Source organism: Gigantopelta aegis, chromosome 3 (genome assembly GCF_016097555.1).
Source record: "Gigantopelta aegis isolate Gae_Host chromosome 3, Gae_host_genome, whole genome shotgun sequence".
In the NCBI taxonomy this organism is placed as follows: domain Eukaryota; kingdom Metazoa; phylum Mollusca; class Gastropoda; order Neomphalida; family Peltospiridae; genus Gigantopelta; species Gigantopelta aegis.
This window is the reverse complement of record NC_054701.1, coordinates 85,505,183-85,526,364: the sequence shown is the minus strand read 5'-3', so window position 1 is coordinate 85,526,364 and position 21,182 is coordinate 85,505,183. Positions and strand designations below refer to the sequence as shown.

At 36.9% G+C, this 21,182-nt stretch overlaps 1 protein-coding gene across 1 annotated transcript in view; it reads left to right on the top strand.

Moving 5' to 3' along the window:
- LOC121369227 overlaps window positions 1–21,182 on the top strand; it is an 85,377-nt gene that overhangs the window by 50,421 nt on the left and 13,774 nt on the right. Inside the window, exons 11-12 of the mRNA XM_041494174.1 lie at window positions 14,507–14,605; window positions 18,710–18,886. Coding sequence (XP_041350108.1) covers window positions 14,507–14,605; window positions 18,710–18,886 — 276 coding nt within the window. The remainder of the gene's footprint in view (window positions 1–14,506; window positions 14,606–18,709; window positions 18,887–21,182) is intronic.

The following is a 21,182-nucleotide window of genomic DNA, read 5'->3' as shown; positions in this document are numbered from 1 at the left end:
CGGCCATGTAACTGATACACGGTGTTGGCAACAGACGTTATACATACAAAGGGCACATACAAATAGTAAGGGATTAACAGTCTGTCACCGTATCTTTTCAGTACAGAAATAAATTTTCTGCAGGGCTCAAATTGCCTCATTTAATACAATACTGAACACAATGCATATATCAGGGTTTAGGCTGAAGACCATAAAATATTAGCTATATGGCAAATTTGCTGAATAAATCTGTCGCCAAATTCAAGATTCATTTAGTCAAACAGCATAAATGGCGGTACTACAACAGCAAAACAATTATTTAGTTTATTGTGTTCATCCGTGACCGAGGGACGAGACATATAGTGATATACTAGTATCCTAGTGGTAAAGCGCTCGCTTGATGCGCAGTCGGTTTGGGATCGATTCCTGTCAGTGTGCCCATTGAGCTATTTCTCGCTCCAGCCAGTGCACCACGACTGGTACATCAAAGGCCGTGGTATGTGCTATCCTGTCTATGGAATGCTGCATATAAAAGATACCATGCTGCTAATTGAAAAGAGTGGACCATGAAGTGGCAACAGCGGATTTCCTCCCTCAATATCTGTGTTGTCCTTAACCATATGTCCGATGCCATATAACCATAAATAAAATGTGTTGAGTGCGTCTTTAAATAAAACATTTCCTTCCTTCCTTCTATCATCCATGACTGATTCATAAACCATTTTATAATGATCTAAAAAAAAATACAGTCCCCATTCTGCAAAGTCATAAAAATGTAACAGAGGTTTTACCATAACATTCTTTGTCCTTTTTTACATGCAAGAAACTTACAGAATAGTTTTTAATGTTTAACATTAATTCAAAGCTATATGATTGTTTTATTTATTTTATTAAAGTCCCAAAATGGAATAAGATGTGTGGGAAAGGGAGGACAATTCAATATTTTCATTGCAATTAATATTCAACATTTTTAATAGTTATGAAACTACCTACTCAGTACAAGACTCTAAGAATTGAAAATTTGAATAACCTATTTGTCGGTTATGCAAAAACAACTTAGGTATTCCATTATCATAATTTATGTCCATGAAAATGCTGTCCTAAATTTAAATGTCTGAAAATTAGATTACATAAAATTAGATTTGCATGAGTAACGTGCAAATGAATCGATTGTACTTTCAAATGCCTGCTGTGAAATGTGATTCTACAGTAATTTATGTTCAGTGGTCGAGATTAAAAATTTGGGGCAGTATCCCAGTTGGATACTAACATTTCAAAACCTGGTATCCCACCTGATAATTTAGTATCTCACTTAAATGAAATTCATAAATAACATTGTAACAAAATTTATGTGGACGACATTGTTACTTAACTTCACCAGTAAATGACGACTTTCACTGTTTCAGTGAAAAATAAAAACACAGGATTAAAAAACAACAACATTATATGGTATCCCAATGGGATACTGGGTTATTGAAGTCTGGTATCCCCGGGATATCGGGATCCCGTTTATCTCGAACACTGATGTTACATACATCTTTCTAATAAAGAAAAAAAAGGGGAAGGAAAAACAAGTATATAAAATTAATTATAGAAGATTTGTGATTTCTTGAACAAGGCAGGTAAATTAGCTACTACTAAATTTAAATGTCAAATACCAGATATTAATTATATCAAAAATATTTAATATGTAGGATAATTTTATTAATTTATAACCAAGCTAATTAAATCAGTAAGATGTTAAAAACAGTGAATTAGAAATTATATTACATTATTTGTTTATTATTTATTCCATTAAAACAAATGTAATTAAATTTCGGTTACATCCATTACAATATTATAATGTTTCATTGATCGAGCTGTAGCATTGCAAGTTTGTTCATTTCTCGATGATCATAAAAATGTCAGGTTATGTCATATTTGATGATGTCACTTCATATTGGTGCTACTTGTCTTATTGAGCATTATTGATTATGAGGATTGTCTCCTATTTCTTTTATGTTCAACTGGGTATGAACAAAAAAAATCATCTGCTTACTTATGTGTGAACAGCTTTGCTAATTCACACAGTTTGCGGATGATTTTTTATTTTTTGGCACCACAGCGAAGTAACACAATCCTTAAGTAAATGTTCTTGCAGCTTTCTGTGACATTTTAAATTTAACACTTCATGGCCATATGTGTTTACAATTTCACGGTCATACTTCTTGCACCTGTCTATAAGTGACCGGCCTTGGTGGCGTTGTGGTTAGGCCATCGGTCTACAGGCTGGTAGGTACTGGGGTCAGATCCCAGTCGAGGCATTGGATTTTTAATCCAGATACCGACTCCAAACCCTGAGTGAGTGCTCCGCAAGGCTCAGTGGGTAGGTGTAAACCACTTGCACCAACCAGTGATCCATAACTGGTTCAACAATGGCCATGGTTTGTGCTATCCTGCCTGTTGTAAAAGAGTACCCTATGTGGCAACAGCGGGTTTCCTAAAAAAAAACAGTGTCAGAATAACCATATGTTTGACTTCCAATAGCCGATGATAGTGGCGTCGTTAAATAAAACAAACTTTACTGTCTATAAGTGGGAATTATGCCAGTTCAGGTACAAATTGAAATGTGTGCTGGATGTGCACACAAAAAGTGATATAATCGACTCCATTATCATGAATTTGTCCTTGTACCAACATAGTTAACCACGGTCGACAGTCTTGTAAATATTTAACAACATCTAGTACTGGAAATCAAATATACCTGTATCTCGTGGGTTTTTTTAACAGTCTATGAATATTGATGAGTAGTTTTTCTTCTACTGTACAGTGAATGCACAAACTTATATTGGTTACGTCTACCTTCTGTTGTAAACAATAAATGAGTTGATTAATTAAACTGTACTATATGAAATAATGCTAATACTGCCCATTCCCCAGTGCCAAATTAGCCAGTTCCTAAAGGGCAGGACATAGCCCAGATTAGTAACACGTATGTGAAACCCCTCTAAACTGGACACCCACGGGACGTAGCCCAGATCAGTAACACGTATGTGAAACCCCTCTAAACTGGACACCCACAGGACGTAGCCCAGATCAGTAACACGTATGTGGAACCCCTCTAAACTGGACACCCACAGGACATAGCCCAGATTAGTAACACGTATGTGGAACCCCTCTAAACTGGACACCCACGGGACATAGCCCAGATTAGTAACACGTATGTGGAACCCCTCTAAACTGGACACCCACGGGACATAGCCCAGATTAGTAACACATATGTGAAACCCCTCTAAACTGGACACCCACGGGACATAGCCCAGATTAGTAACAGTATGTGAAACCCCTCTAAACTGGACACCCACGGGACAAGTAAAAAGTCTGCTTTTTGAGGGGTATTCAGTTTAGAGATATAGAGAATAATACCATTTATCTCACAAGTTTTAAAATGTATCTAACGAGTTTGATACATTTTTAAACAACCAGTTGTGAGATAAATGGTATCTAACGGACACGAATGTATTATTCTATTTCTTACATATCCTCAAACACCAGGTTTTAAGCAAATTTTAATATCTTTTTGGCTAAAAGTTATTTACAGCTGTTGCACTTGTAGCTGACTTACACGTCACAGACCCATGATTGTCAGGTTAACTATACATACGATATAATCTATTTTCATCTTGTAGTGTTTCATTGGATGTATGGCAGTGGTGACCTGGTCATTACCTAGGACCAGCCAGTCGTATGTTTTGAAATTGTTAACACACGTACATGTGTAAACAACCATGTGTTATCAAAAATAACGCATATGGTGTTCTCACCAACGTGTGTGTAAGAAATTCTGTTATGAAACTAATATTTAAAAGGAGACTGTTATAAAAATCCAGGGTTTTTTTAAGGGAATTCCGGTTTACAGAGGGTCTGGTTTTGAGGGGTCTCACTGTCTACATGTATGTATATATAATACTTGTTTCTTTTACTTGACGGGAGCAGGACATACCTCAGTGGTAAAGCACCTGCCTGATGCATGGTCAGTTTGGGATCGATCCCCATCGGTGGACCCACTGGGCTATTTCTCATTCCGGCCAGTGCCTCACGACTGGTATATCAAAGGCCGTGGTATGCACTACCCTGTCTGTGGGATGGTGCATATAAAAGATCTCTTGCTGCTAATCGAAAAGAGTAGCCCATGAAGTGGCGACAGCGGGTTTCCTCTCTCAATATCTGTGTGGTCCTTAACAATATGTCTGATGCCATATAACCGTAAATAAAATGTGTTGAGTGCGTCGTTAAATAAAACATTTCTTTGTTTTCTTTTACTAGACAATTATGTATATTTCACTTTTACTTGACAAAGGCTGGATTATGGGTATTTTTAATGCAACAGTATCTATTAAAAATACATTTAGCTCAAACTTTCATTCATCAAAGTTAGTCATATTAAATAACAAAATTTTACATCTGAAAATTGTATTTATGTAGTAACTGAAAAATACAGTATAAAATGGATTTACATTTTGCAAGCTATGAAAAAAAGCAGGGGTTTTTTTTTCTTTTTTTTCATTCTCTACTACGTGTTCTGTGTGTGTGTGTGTGTGTATGTATGTATGTAACCAGGGCAGATAAACTCATTGCTTTTGTTAAATGTTAATATACATGTAAATGGCCCGCTCTTTTCAGTGACATTGACGTGTAATCTGCTATATTGAAAATGTGATGTATAAAATGTTTATAAAAAAATGTTTATAACTTTGTCTACCAGATGCAATGATATACGGTAGCTAGTGCTTGTAATGTGTTGTTGAACTGTCAGGTTTATAGCTTAGTTTACAGTTCAATATTGATTTCAACAGAGAGAGATAGAGACGGAGAGAGACAGAAAGAGACAGACACAGACAAGACCGAGACCAACAGAGTCAAGTGCTCTGTCACTAACTGTTCGGTTGATTGAAATATGTGTTATTGCTTTCTAAAAAGAATAAATTGATTATGCACAAGTTACTATATGCCTTCTCCATAATACATACATTTCACATCAGTAATATATTTATGCAATTTAAATAAATATTAATTAAAAATAGAAAGAATGAAGGAAAAGGAGAAAAGACGCTATAAATTGAGGATTCATAACTCGTCTTTTTTAATAAGTAAAATATCAACCGAGTCTATGTTAATCAGTATTTGTTGAGGCTCTGCTAAGACAAATACCAATTAACTAGACATGAGTAGCGAATTCTATTTATCCTATAACATTTTTAAAATAACCTTTTAGTTCAATATTTAGTAAATCAAAGTTTTGAAGTCGCCTCACCAGTAATATGAAGGAAGAAAGGAAATGTTTTATTTAACGATGCATTCAACACATTTTATTTACAGTTATATAGCATCAGACATATGGTTAAGGACCACACAGGTTGAGAGTGGAAACCCACTGTCACCACTTCATGGGCTACTCTTTTCAATTAACAATCTTTTATATGCACCATCCCACAGACAGGATAACACATACCACAGCTTTTGATATATCAGTCATGGTGCACTGGCTGGAGTGAGAAATAGCCCAATGGGCCCACCGACAGGGATTGATTCGAGACGGACCGCACATCAAGCGAACGTCACCACCAGTAATATGACGTCACACACTGAACTAAATCTCATCAAAATGTTATGCTCAGGTATTGTTGGCTGTAAACAAAGACCCATTGACAGAAAAACATTAACATGCAGTTAATAATGATAAATGTCACATGGGTTTATGATATGAATATTATATGGATAAATTATAGGATAAAGGTATCTATACGTGTTCGATAATTATATATCAACCACAGGTTTCACACTGAAAAACATCGATCAGTCTGCATGCTGGACGTCAAAGGAAACAAGCCGCGTTGTGTACGAAAGCGCAACTGACGAAAAACTTCAGTAGCTGTTTTTCAGTAGCTTACGACAGTTACCGTAACATAATTAACACTATTGTTGACAGCCTCTATTGTGTCCCATACCAGTATCCATTTTTATGTTTGATACACACAATAACAGTTTTATTTTATTTTAGCAATGAAAAAATCTCCAACTAAAAAACCCACTTATTTGGCACCAAATTTGTCACATGATCAGAATGGTCATTCTGTCTATTGTGTTCACCAACTCGTGTCTGATATTTTAACCTCAGTTGCAGATTTAATTGGTCGTATAACTGATGATTTTTACTTACTGTTATTTGTTTATTCAGCAGTTCCTTATAAAAAATATTAGAAACATTTAATTTTGTTGGGGGGGGGGGGGTGATCACTGCTTATAAAAACGGAAGTGGTAGTGTTCATTATTAAAATCATTTATCTTGGGTGCCAAATAATAGGCCTGTATATACACTGCTTTTACAAAAACGTAACTACTTTTTATCAGCTGGCAATATCAATGCGATCGATTCACTCGATGAAGATGGAAATAAAAAGAACAGAAAAATATTATCCCAAGGTAGGATATCGCTTTAAATTTTTTTATTATTATTATTTTTCAGATATCTTAAAATCTTTATTAAAATAATAATATTAAAAGTTTGATCGGTTTAGCAAAATGAATACCCGTGAATGTCAGACCAACACTCGTTTTAACTGACCTACGTTTTAACTAACAGTGCACAAAAGATAAGGCAGCTTGTACATCGTACCAACTTTTCAGTATCAGATACTGAGGGGCAAAATAAGGGATAGGTATTTCCTCAAAGTCAACCAAAACACAACAATATACAGTAACGAAACGTTCCTCTTTTGTTTTTTTGTTTTTTGTTTTTTTTGAAATGGTGGCAACCATCCTCCTTTAATTTTCACCCAGCGAGAACACTGTATACAATTTAATGTAATCCATAGAACAATTTTCATGTTATATTCACCGAAAACTTTAGCACCCTCGTCTCAGAAACACCAGGTTCCGTTATATGTTAGCTTATGCTAGTAGTCCATGATTCCATTTATAATACATTCTTGTTTATTGAAGTTTATTGACATACATTGAAGAAATTTGACTACATGTATGTACAGAAACATCACCTTTCAGTGAGGTTTATTTGCTGCAAAATTCAGTTAAAAAACAATTGCCGTCGGCATACTCAAAATTGCTGCCGGTGTGTGTTTTCACCGACGGCAATTTGTTTTTTCAATTGCCATGGGCGATAAATTCTTAAGTTCGAGCCCTGCAACCATATATATCACACCCTCCCCGGCACCTGCCAACTCCCTAAATTTTCCATTCTCACAACTCCACCCCATATATGCAAACCCTCTCCAGTCACCTCCTGTCCACACCCTAAATCTTCCATTCTCACAACTCCACCCCATATATGCAAACCCTCTCCAGTCACCTCCTGTCCACACCCTAAAGCTTCCATTCTCACAACTCCACCCCATATATGCAAACCCTCTCCAGTCACCTCCTGTCCACACCCTAAAGCTTCCATTCTCACAACTCCACCCCATATATGCAAACCCTCTCCAGTCACCTGCTGTCCACACCCTAAAGCTTCCATTCTCACAACTCCACCCCATATATGCAAACCCTCTCCAGTCACCTCCTGTCCACACCCTAAATCTTCCATTCTCACAACTCCACCCCATATATGCAAACCCTCTCCAGTCACCTCCTGTCCACACCCTAAAGCTTCCATTCTCACAACTCCACCCCATATATGCAAACCCTCTCCAGTCACCTCCTGTCCACTCCCTAAATCTTTCATTGTCACACCACCTCCATTCCATATACAACACCTTCTTCCCCTGTTACCTTCTTCCCACTCCCTAAATCTTTCATTTTCACATCACCTCCATTCCATATACAACACCTTCCCCTGTTACCTTCTTCCCACTCCCTAAATCTTTCATTTTCACACCACCTCCATTCCATATACAACACCTCCTTCCCCTGTTACCTTCTTCCCACTCCCTAAATCTTTCGTTTTCACACCACCTCCATTCCATATACAACACCTTCTTCCCCTGTTACCTTCTTCCCACTCCCTAAATCTTTCGTTGTCACACCACCTCCATTCCATATACAACACCTTCTTCCCCTGTTACCTTCTTCCCACTCCCTAAATCTTTCGTTTTCACACCACCTCCATTCCATATACAACACCTTCTTCCCCTGTTACCTTCTTCCCACTCCCTAAATCTTTCGTTTTCACACCACCTCCATTCCATATACAACACCTTCTTCCCCTGTTACCTTCTTCCCACTCCCTAAATCTTTCGTTTTCACACCACCTCCATTCCATATACAACACCTTCTTCCCCTGTTACCTTCTTCCCACTCCCTAAATCTTTCGTTTTCACACCACCTCCATTCCATATACAACACCTTCTTCCCCTGTTACCTTCTTCCCACTCCCTAAATCTTTCATTGTCACACCACCTCCATTCCATATACAACACCTTCTTCCCCTGTTACCTTCTTCCCACTCCCTAAATCTTTCATTGTCACACCACCTCCATTCCATATACAACACCTTCTTCCCCTGTTACCTTCTTCCCACTCCCTAAATCTTTCATTGTCACACCACCTCCATTCCATATACAACACCTTCTTCCCCTGTTACATTCTTCCCACTCCCTAAATCTTTCATTGTCACACCACCTCCATTTCATATACAACACCTTCTTCCCCTGTTACATTCTTCCCACTCCCTAAATCTTTCATTTTCACACCACCTCCCTAAATGTTCACACCACCTACCATATACACCCTTCTTCCCCTGTTACATTCTTCCCACTCCCTAAATCTTTCATTGTCACACCACCTCCATTCCATATACAACACCTTCTTCCCCTGTTACATTCTTCCCACTCCCTAAATCTTTCATTGTCACACCACCTCCATTCCATATACAACACCTTCTTCCCCTGTTACATTCTTCCCACTCCCTAAATCTTTCATTTTCACACCACCTCCATTCCATATACAACACCTTCTTCCCCTGTTACCTTCTTCCCACTCCCTAAATCTTTCATTGTCACACCACCTCCATTCCATATACAACACCTTCTTCCCCTGTTACCTTCTTCCCACTCCCTAAATCTTTCATTGTCACACCACCTCCATTCCATATACAACACCTTCTTCCCCTGTTACATTCTTCCCACTCCCTAAATCTTTCATTTTCACACCACCTCCATTCCATATACAACACCTTCTTCCCCTGTTACCTTCTTCCCACTCCCTAAATCTTTCATTTTCACATCACCTCCATTCCATATACAACACCTTCTTCCCCTGTTACCTTCTTCCCACTCCCTAAATCTTTCATTTTCACACCACCTCCATTCCATATACAACACCTTCTTCCCCTGTTACCTTCTTCTCACTCCCTAAATCTTTCATTGTCACAACAACTCCACCCTGTATATACAAAACTCCCCCAGTCACATCCTGTCCATTTCCTAAATCTTCCATTTTCACACCCATTCCACGTCATATGTACAACACCCTGCCCAGTCATGTCCATTTTTACACAGTCTACCCCATATACATGCATATAACACCCTCACTATCCACTTTTCCAAGCCCTAAATCCTCCATTTTTACACCAACTCCATCTCATATATACAACCACCTCCTCAGTCACCTGCCCACTCCCTAAATCTTCCATTTTACACCAACTCCACCCCATATATACAACCCCCTCCCCAGTCACCTGCCCACTCCCTAAATCTTTCATTTTTGATTCCACCATATATATATATATATATATATATATATATATATATATATATAACCCCCTCCCCAATCACCTGTCCACTCCCTAAATTTTCCATTCTCAATTCCACCCCATATACCACAATCCCAGTGCCCACGTGTTCCGTTCTATTTCTACAAAATTAACTTGATTTGTAGAAATGTTAAATATGATATCAATCGTGGGATAACTGTCTTATTTATCAATAATTGTCTGCTTATCAGTAATGATATTTCGAGTTTCCATGGAAATATCATGAAATATGTCGGCCTATAGATTTTGCAGGTTATTCTTATTGTTTGGAAAATGTCCCTTGATTACACCTGCTAGTTAGCACTTCATATACTTTGTACTTCAAAGTGCATGGCTAGTTTTATGGCTCCAGTGGTTATTAATATCTTTATAGCTGCATCTTCAGTAATATGCTGGTCAAGGCAACTTGGGGGGGGCATCTTCATGTCCTTGAAGAATGAATATCATAATGGTATTTTATGTTCAAAAATAAAACAACTGCCAGCATGATATACATGTATACAGCATATTCTGGGGTGGTTGTTTTTTTCTCAATATTCTTGCTTTAATGTTTACTAGGACTTGTAAATTGTTGTAAAGTATATAATATTTTTAATTTCGGGCATACTGGAAATATGATATTACTTAAAATTTCTTGTTTAGGATTTACAGACACAGTAGGGCTGTACACGAGGGGGCGTTAGATTCCATTTATCTAAGTTATTTCAAAACGTATCTGAGAAGCAAAAATGATAAATTTTTAAGCAATGGCTTTAAGATAACGGTATCTAACACACATGAATTTACATGTAGGATTTTATTTCTTAAATATACTCAAAAACCAGGTTTAAAACCAATTAAACATCTTTTCCATCTAACTCTTAATTACTGCACTTGCTTTACACTTAACACATGCATCCCAGAGCAGAGCAATCAGCTGCACGTTAACTTAAACATCACAGAGATATCAAGTTTAATTGTGCTTATTTCATTGGCTGTGGTGACTGGCTCATCACCTAGGACAGCCAATTATATGTCTTTTAAAACAATAAATGTGTGTTATTGCTGTGTGATATCATAAATAACAGGAACATTTTGTTCAGTATCGTGTCGCGATTCACTACACAAATTTCAGATATTGCTACACAATTTTAAAACATTAAACAGTAATTGGTAATCTATTTTCATCTGACTAGAAATATTGCTAATCAAGATTTTTTGTTTTTAAATGTTCAGTGGTAATGTCTGGTATGTAAAGAATTTACATTAACTGTTACTCGATCTCAACATCAGTTTGTCCTTTTCGATAATTGCCTATTAATTTGTATTTGTCCTGTCTGAAACATACTTGTTTTACCCACATTTTTTTGTTAAAAGATCAGGCAATATTTAAGTTGTCTTTCGTTAGGAAGCAAAACACCTGCTCAGTTAATCAATAATATACATTGTAATATGCAAGGCCATTTTAACAGTTTCAGATCATTCGGACTCTTTCTCCTCTTAATTAGTCCCCTAACAGTCCAACGGATGAGCTATAGGTTTGTCTCCATCCTTCTGTCTGTCTGTCTGTCTGTCTGTCCATCTGTCTGTCCTATACATGTATATAGTTTTATGAAAAATCTCAATCCCTCGAGATATTGAGCTAAAAGTTTGGACATAGCTTTATCATGTACTGCTATAGATCAATCTTGACTTTGTGCCTATTTACTCATTTTTGAGTTATGCCCCTTGAACTTAGGAGATATGAAAATTTCATGGGCCCAGTAGGTGACATGTACTGCTTTAACAGTACTCTCAGAATGCTTGTTTGTACTGCCGACAGCTTTCTTTGTACTTAACCTTCTGATTACTGCAGGCGAGATGTCACGCCAGTCGATATATTGTACACTGTATACAGTGCATTTTAATCAACATCAACCTAAATATCACCAATCTAAAATATCATAAAAATTATAAAAAACCACAAAAATAATACTTACTGATTCAAATATGAACTTTATTTTATGTATTTATAAAACATTTAAGTGAATATATGTGAGTAAATATTATAAACTTGTATCCACTAAATGTGGTTTTTTGTCAAAAATTAATCCAGTAGTCTAAAGGTTAACTGAAGGAAGGAAGGAAATGTTTTATTTAACGACGCACAAAGGTTAACTGATGTCACACTTCACAAGGATATTTATGCATTCAGGTCCAGTCGACCACTGTATACACATCATGCTAAGTATTGCGTAAATACAATGGTAGTGAAACCCACCATCTGTATACATGTAGAAGTGGCTATAAACTCATCAGCTGTGTATATAGCCTCGGCTAATGAGGGCTGCCTATATCTACATGGTAGTCATATGTTAGATGAAAGTCCTGTGTAAGGCTACCACATCCAGGGGTGAAGAAATGGAAAATATTTTACTAGCCCCATTGGACCAGAACCATCTAAAATTTACTACTCCACCAGAATTTTTACTAGTCTGCCAGTCTATAGAACAATATATTACTGTTCAACAATATTATAATAAACACTGTCTCCACTTCAAATAATACAGTATTAACGGCCCTTCATAAGTAATCAACATCACACCTAGAAAAATCTATTTAAAACATTTAATATTCCGATATAATTTTTTTCACATTTCTTTCATATAGATCTTCAAAATTCAAGTGATATCTCGCAAGTATTTAACAGACTGGCAACATACTTTCAATGTAAACAAGCCATCGGAAGTATTGACCGTTTCATCGTCTGTTGCCAATGTGGTACACATGTTGTGTATTTCATCATTCTCAACCATTAATTGAATGGTTTGGAATTTTGGCATGGCTGATGCAGAGTCGCATATTCGATGCAAAATAAAAACAAATAAAAAAGATAAGTCAGTCAGAAAAAGAACGATTGCCCCTTAGACTGGTAGTTTCATTGTTTAACTCGTCCATCAGAATTTTTACTCACATTTGGCGAGCTGGCGAGTACTTTCTCCACTCTTGCACATCCCATTTAAACTTGCCCATGTTAAGCACAGGTTTCATCTAATAGCAGATATTTCAAACATACCACAGCAAAAGTGGTGTTAGTTTAGTTGATCTGAAGAACAGTAATAGGTCCTCTCATTGTAACAGGGTTGGGGGATTAGCTTGCTTGTAGAGCTCTCAACTGACATGCATGGGTCAGAGGTTCAAAACTCCTGATCAGTCCCCTAGGTTTGTGGGAAAGTATATATATATATATATATATACATATATGTCTGTCTTTCTGTCTGTCTGTATGTATGTATGTGTATATATATATATACTCTTCAAAAAAAAGTAGGGGCACTCTAATAAGAATTTACAATTGCCAAAATTGTAAGGTATATTAGCTGTGGGGAATGGTTATATGATAATAGTGAATTAATTGGGCAAACATTACAACCGGTGGTTCAGAATACCCCAGTTCTGACGCTTCCTACACCATTCATGATTACCGGCCTCGGTGGCGTCGTGGCAGGTCATCGGTCTACAGGCTGGTAGGTACTGGGATCCCAGTCGAGGCATGGGATTTTTAATCCAGATACCGACTCCAAACCCTGAGTGAGTGCTCCGCAAGGCTCAATGGGTAGGTGTAAACCACTTGCACCGACCAGTGATCCATAACTGGTTCAACAAAGGCCATGGTTTGTGCTATCCTGCCTGTGGGAAGCGCAAATAAAAGATCCCTTGCTGCCAATCGGAAGAGTAGCCCATGTAGTGGCGACAGCGGGTTTCCTCTCAAAATATGTGTGGTCCTGAACCATATGTCTGACGCCATATAACCGTAAATAAAAATGTGTTGAGTGCGTCGTTAAATAAAACACTTCTCTCACTTCTCCCATTCATGATTTGTCAAAGTAGGTACAACCCAGGGCTGTCGAGCATGAAGATGGGCTGCATGAAGAGATTTCTAATCATCTAACCTGTAACTCTGATACCAGCAGCCAGATGAAGGTTTGCAACAATTTGATTTGCCCTTTGCGATTGATTTCTTAGAGCCTGGTTCCAGATGAATCGATCCTGCACTCCTGTCGTTGCCCTGGGACGACTGGAACGGAGTCGATCGTCAACATTTTGGGTTTGTTGTTCCATAGTCTGCTAATCACTGACTTTGAAACATTGAAGGTGTTGGCCACTTCACATTGACTTTGCCTGTTTGCAGTATGCCAATAGCCCGTAGACGCTAATTGCGTTGCATACGCCACATCACAAATTAAAACAATAAAAATGACTTAAATTAAAACAATAACAACTGTATGATCAACAGAATGAAAAAGATTGACAGAAATAATGTTTCACAGTTATTAATCAACCTTCCTGGAAATTGTCAAAATCGAGAATGACACCCCACACACGTGTACGGGGCAACTGCATGATGCACGTGCAAACTATGGAATGTGTTTCTGTGTGTTGATAAACAGACCTGAATGTTCTTTACTAGGATGTCTGTGGTCAAAGCGTATGTTCAGTCTAATCGTTGATATTAACATTAATATTTCAGGTTCCCCTACATGTTTTTGAAGAGTATATATAATAGATCCTTTGCAGCTAATATAAAAAGTTTCCTCTGAAAACTGCATGTCAGAATTACCAAATGCTTGACGTCGATAGGCAATGATTGATTAATCAAGGTGCTTATGTGGTGTCATTAAATATTGTTACCTTTACCTTGCAATGATTGATTAATCAAGGTGCTTATGTGGTGTCATTAAATATTGTTACCTTTACCTTGTTTAGTGGCCAGCCTAGTGGGTGTGATCGTATTTTTAAAAGTATCTTTTTTTCTCCTTTCAGAAGCAAAAGATGAACAAAGAATCTGTAAATTTTTCAACACTCCAGGAAAATGCTGGCAGGGTGATCGCTGCATATATAGACATATTACCAATACAACAGGTATGTTTTCACTGATGTCTGTCTATATACAGACATATTACCAATACAACAGGTATGTTTTTACTGATGTCTGTCTATATACAGACATATTACCAATACAACAGGTATGTTTTTACCGATGTCTGCCTATATATAGACATATTACGAATACAACAGGTATGTTTTTACCGATGTCTGTCTATATATAGACATATTACCAATACAACAGGTATATGTTTAGTGATGACTGCCTATATACAGACATATTACCAATACAACAGGTATGTTTTTAGTGATGACTGCCTATATACAGACATATTACCAATACAACAGGTATGTGTTTAGTGATGACAGCCTATATACAGACATATTACCAATACAACAGGTATGTGTTTAGTGATGTCTGCCTATATATAGACATATTACCAATACAACAGGTATGTTTTCACTGATGACAGCCTATATAGAGACATATTACAAATACAACATGTATGTTTTCACTGATGACAGCCTATATACAGACATATTACTAATACAACAGGTATGTGTTTAGTGATGTCTGCCTATATATATATATATATATATATATATATATATATATACATATTACCAATACAACAGGTATGTGTTTAGTGATGTCTGCCTATATATATATATATATATATATATATATATATATATATATATACACATATTACCAATACAACAGGTACATGTATGTTTTCACTGATGACAGCCTATATACAGACATATTACCAATACAACAGGTATGTGTTTAGTGATGTTTGCCTATATATACATGTATATAGACATATTACCAATACAACAGGTATGTTTTTACTGATGACAGCCTATATATATAGACATATTACCAATACAACAGGTATGTTTTCACTGATGACAGCCTATATACAAACATATTACCAATACAACAGGTATGTTTTTACTGATGTCTGTCTATATACAGACATATTACCAATACAACAGGTATTTTTTCACTGATGTCAGCCTATATACAGACACATTACCAATACAACAGGTATTTTTTCACTGATGCCAGCCTATATACAGACACATTACCAATACAACAGGTATGTTTTCACTGATGACAGCCTATATACAGACATATTACCAATACAACAGGTATGTTTTCACTGATGACAGCCTATATATACAGACACATTTCCAATACAACAGGTATGTTTTCACTGATGTCAGTCTATATACAGACATATTACCAATACAACAGGTATGTGTTTAGTGATGACTGTCAGATTAGTTTTAGGTAAGCTGTATCTTAAAGTGCTGTTCCAGATTATGATATATTGAGCTATATCAATCAAGATATTATTTAATATGATTAGAAAATTTTAAAAAAAAAAGGAAAAAAATTATATACCGGTATATTTTCCATTTAAAAATATTCCCCTGAAAAACAGAACCAGCTGAATTCGTTTCGGGACTTTCCGTAAGATTTGATCCTTGACGTCATGAAGGGAACTCCTTTCGATAGTCAGCGCCATTGTTCATTGCTTCTTTTGTGTTTATTATGGTTAAACGGCGTGTTGTTGGCGGCTGTAGCAATACAAAAGCCGATAAATTTAGTCTTCACGTATTTCCTAGTAATGTTGCTGTGAGAAAGCTGTGTGTGAATTTGATTAAAACAATGTGGAAATACTAGACAGGAAGAAAATGCCGGAGACCGTTGCGAACTGGCTTGTCGGCTTAAGCGAGATATGGGAATACCATGTGTTATGGCTTTTAAAAAAAGATGCCGTACCAACAATTTTTCTGCGACACAAAACAAATGACAACAAGCCGACGCCATCCACACCGAAACGACCTTGGGGTGCGTATCGTCAATGTCCCAAATTACGTTTTGCTTTCAACTCCGGTCAATTTGTTTTCTCATGCACGGTTCGTGCAGACATCGAGATCCGATTTGTTGTCGTTTGCATCTCGTTAATTTGTGAGATTTTTCTTTACAGTTCGAGAACATTAAAACAATAAAGTACAGACAAGTAAGTATCTATAGCCTAGTCCGTCCCATCCTACAAAAATGTAGGGTTTTTTTGTAAAAAAGAAAAAAAAGAGCTAATTTTGTATGCATATTAGAAAACAATCGGCTCAGAAATAAATGACTTGTAAATTCCATAGTATGAAAACAGGCGTTCTCTGTAAAACAGACTATAAATACATTAAATTAATTTTACTATACCTTCCCACAGAAAACCATTTTTCATACTATGGAATGTGCTAGCCTATAAGTTATTTATTTCTGATCAGACTGTTTTCACAACTGCACACAAAAACAATAGTATTGTTTTGTTATTTCCAAAACACTTTTACTTTTTTTTACGTCAAACTAAACTGAAATTATTCACACAAAAAAACATCTTCATAGATAGATGGGATGGGCTAAAAGCCCGTTTTTGTTTATTTTTTAAAATTAAAATAAGTTATTTATTTCTGAGCAGACTGTTTTCACAACTGCATACAAAAAATAGTATTGTTTTGTTATTTCCAAAACACTTTTACTTCTTTTTTTTTACGTCAAACTAAACTGAAATTATTCACACAAAAAAACATCTTCATAGAGGGATGGGACGGACTAAAAGTCGTTTTTGTTTATTTCGTAAAATTACCGATATCGGGTCCACTTGACTCGTAGAATTTAAGAGTTATTTATCGTCTTTTCTACTACATCACAAGTATTAGAACATACAGTGTAGCAAAATAATTCGCATGAAAAGCTAAAGAACAAAACAAGAATAAAAGTAAATTAGTGGTAAGCTGTCTCCACGATCATTTTCATCGTCATCTGTCAGGCCGGTGGTTCGTCGGAAGATGTTCCAGGTTCAAACTGATAAGGCATTATTTGTTGTGTTGCACAAATATTAGTCCAGTCGTCATTACTACACTATTCATCATCGAAAGAAGAATCGCATGATCAATGAGCTTGGCAGTCGCAGCTGTCGGTCCCACTTTCGGTTGCGCTGGAAGTCATCTCGTGGTAGGTTTCTGTGAAGCGCGTTCCCTTCGTGACGTCACGGCTATTTACAGGCAAATGTTTTTACTGAGAATTTTACTCGGTCGTTTCCGGCAGTGTTCTACGGGAGTGATGTTTTAATACTTTTATGGGGCATTTTCGTAATTATTGATTTACATATCGGTGTAAAATATTATTGCAATGAATTAAGAAAGCATTTAATTGTGGAATTTGAAATTTTAGTGTATGGTCTGGCACAGCACTTTAATGTGTGGGAGGTTAAGCAGACCTAACATTAACAGGTGAAGTGATGAAAAACTTCACTTTGTCCAGCCTGACCACGCCCTGTGATAGGGCGGGATATAGCCCAGTGGTAGAGCGCTCGCCTGATGTACAGTTGGTCTAGGATCAATTTCCATCAGTGGGCCCATTGAGCAATTTCTCGTTCCTGCAAGAGAATCACGACTGGTATATCAAAGGTCATGGTATGTGCTATCCTGTGGGGCATGGTGCATATAAAAGATCTAAAGCCCTGATAACTACATGTAAATGATTGGTTGAAATATTGTGTTAATTTACTTTTAAAAGTGCCATTTTGTAAATGTTAATGTTATGTTATGGAATCTATTACAAAATGTTAAAGGAATCTACTGTTGGACTACCTACTTTTTACAAACATATCTAGCACTTACATACATTAATTTATGTTTTCTCTATTCAACATACATGTATGACTTGCAGGCCATCATGACTTTACATAAGCATATGAGACAGGGGCAGGGGTGGCAACTCCCCCCCCCTAGTGCTGAAGCAAATTCTCTAATTTGGGCAAAAATGATAAGATAATCAGGCCAAATGTGCAAACCTGAGACCTGTTTACCATGTATTTCCATCATTCTACCGGCAAAATTAACAGTGATATGTTTGCAACCCTATATAGCTGTTTGGCAGTAATGCTAATATGAACAAATTTTGTTATCCAGATTCGGACAATTTTGTTTAATTTGGGCAAAAACCAGCCTGCCCTTGTACACAAATGGGAGCCCATAAGCATATGTGGCTTTGCCACGCTTACATGTGTCATTTATCATGCATTGAAGTACATCATATAGAGATGTAATGGTTTATTTTTGCAGGTGTCACTCTGGACCGGGTACCGGTGTATGCCCTGGATGAGGACCAGTCCGAGATCCTGCCTGAAGAGGGCAGCATCGTAGCTGTGGACATCTGTACCATTATGAGTCCACGGCACTTCTACATCAACTTACCATGGGGAAAGACCTCCGTTGATGAGCTCCACCAGAACCCTCAAGGTGTGTTGTGTAAGAGAGAAATAACCATAATGACCAAACTTCCACAGTGTACTGTGGAGACGGGGAGAAAAACACTGCCCCAAATATATATAATTATATACTGTAAATCATGTAATTAATACGTCATGATATTATTGCGTCCGTACATGAGTGAACAAAAATGCGTATTTTTATTAATGCGTCGGGTAAAAGTCCACATCACGTAAAAAAAACAGTTGTGTTGTTATTATATTGTTTGGGCTTGCTTCATCTTTCATGTTAAAAGAAGTCAGTAGTTGTTTTCACAGCTACTATATAATCTGAAGCTAATCGCATGGTGGGTCGACCAGGAAGCCCTAATTACTTAAAGTAGTATAATTAGTATAACTACACCTTATTGTTAAGGGTATGCCTCGCACTTTTGTGTGGTGATTCTTCTAATTAATCCACCAGTAGGAATAAAAGGTAAACGGGTCGCTATTACAGGGCACAATATTTCACACGAACGCAGACGTATTATTCTAACAAATGTTTTAGACTGATGATTTTATACACTTGATGCGCAGCACAGGAATAGACGTTAACAAATGTGATATGTTGCAACAGTGACAACTTGCGACCAGTCTAAATTAAATGCCATGTATAGAGTCGAGCCAAATGGTTTGAAGAAATACGCAGATTGTTGGTTACGGTTATTTAATTTTCTACTGTTTCATTTTTAAATGAATATATTTAGTAATAAAATTTGTTGATTATAATTTTACAAATGTTCAAAACAGTTTAAATGTATACAGTAATCCAGAAGTGTAAGAAAATTTGAAACATACTCACATCGCAAAATGAGCTTTTTAAAAACAAAACATTTGGAACATCACTGTATTATATAACCGCTATGATATTCCAGGAAAGTGAAAATAGAATGGCAACATCGAAACGAAAGAAAGATTCTTGAAGTATTCACAAAAAGACGTTTAAAAAAAAAAAAAAAATTATTTTAGTAAAATCCTGCACATTTTTTGTATTGGGAATGAGACTAAACAAAATGCATCAAGTTATTATTGCGACGATGTGTTCGCCACATTTTTCGCATTAATTACTTGCTCGCATTAATTTCATGATTTACAGTATATATCCTTCAGCTTTAAGATATATTGTTACACTTAAAACTGGTAATTAACTGGCACTGGCGTAGGAAGCTGGGGGGGGGGGGGGCATCCCCCCCCCCCACACTTTTCAGATATTTTGCTTTATATTTGCTTTATAATAGTGTAAAAGTGTGTAAATATAAAAATGTGCCCCCCACTTTTTGGCACCTTCCTACGTCACTGACTGGTATGGTTATCTACAATGTATGACTATCTGCTGGATGAGATTCACAATTTATTACCCATATAGGCAGAGTGATGCAGCTCAAGGTTTTCCCCAGGGAAAGGTTAGTTTGTTCTGAAACATTATTAAAACCCTCCAAACTTGGTGGGTTTTTTCGATAGTGTGTGTGTATTTGTACCTTGTCCGACATGACACAAACACATTCACCAGTACAGGGCTGGCCAAATTATTTTTGCGTAGCCCTTTTTGTTTCACTTTTATGAAGACAAAAGGTAAGATATAACCATTGCCTACCTATCTCTACTTCCTCCACGGGTGCAGTCTCTGTGTACTTCCCTGCACCTACTTAGCATCTTCATTCTCTGCTGGTCTGACCCATGGCACTAACTAACGACCGCCAGTAGTAGGGGAGCATAGTGGGTAGTTACAAGTGCCTCTTAACAATGCCAGAAGTAACTACTCATCATTCTCTGAAATGGTCAGACTAAGCCCACAGGTAAAAGCTGATGAGAAATGACAGGTCTGTGGCACAGATAGCGACAAGAGACGAGCACCTGTTGCAGATGGAGAGACAAGGACTGGGATGTGGAGGTGGACAGCAATAGAAGTTAAAAGATAGAAGGAGTTGCCAGATAGGAAGAATTTTTAATGAGATGGAATTGAAAGGAGTAAAACGAAAGGGGGCAGTGGGATACAAGAAAAGAAAAAGGCAAGATATACATGTACATGTAGGTATTGTTTTGCAGTGAAATCAGTTTCTCACAAACTATTAAGTCCTAGGTCAATAAAACTTGGTTTATACACATGGATGTTTATCACAGTGCACCGAAATGGTTTATGGCAGGTAAGACCTTTAATTTTGTGGAATTCTTGTTAAAGGGACATTCCTGAGTTTGCTGCAATTTTTAAGATGTTATCGACTTACAGAGACTTTTAAACGATTGTACATGTAATTACATATCAAATATATTTTTCTGCATAAAATATT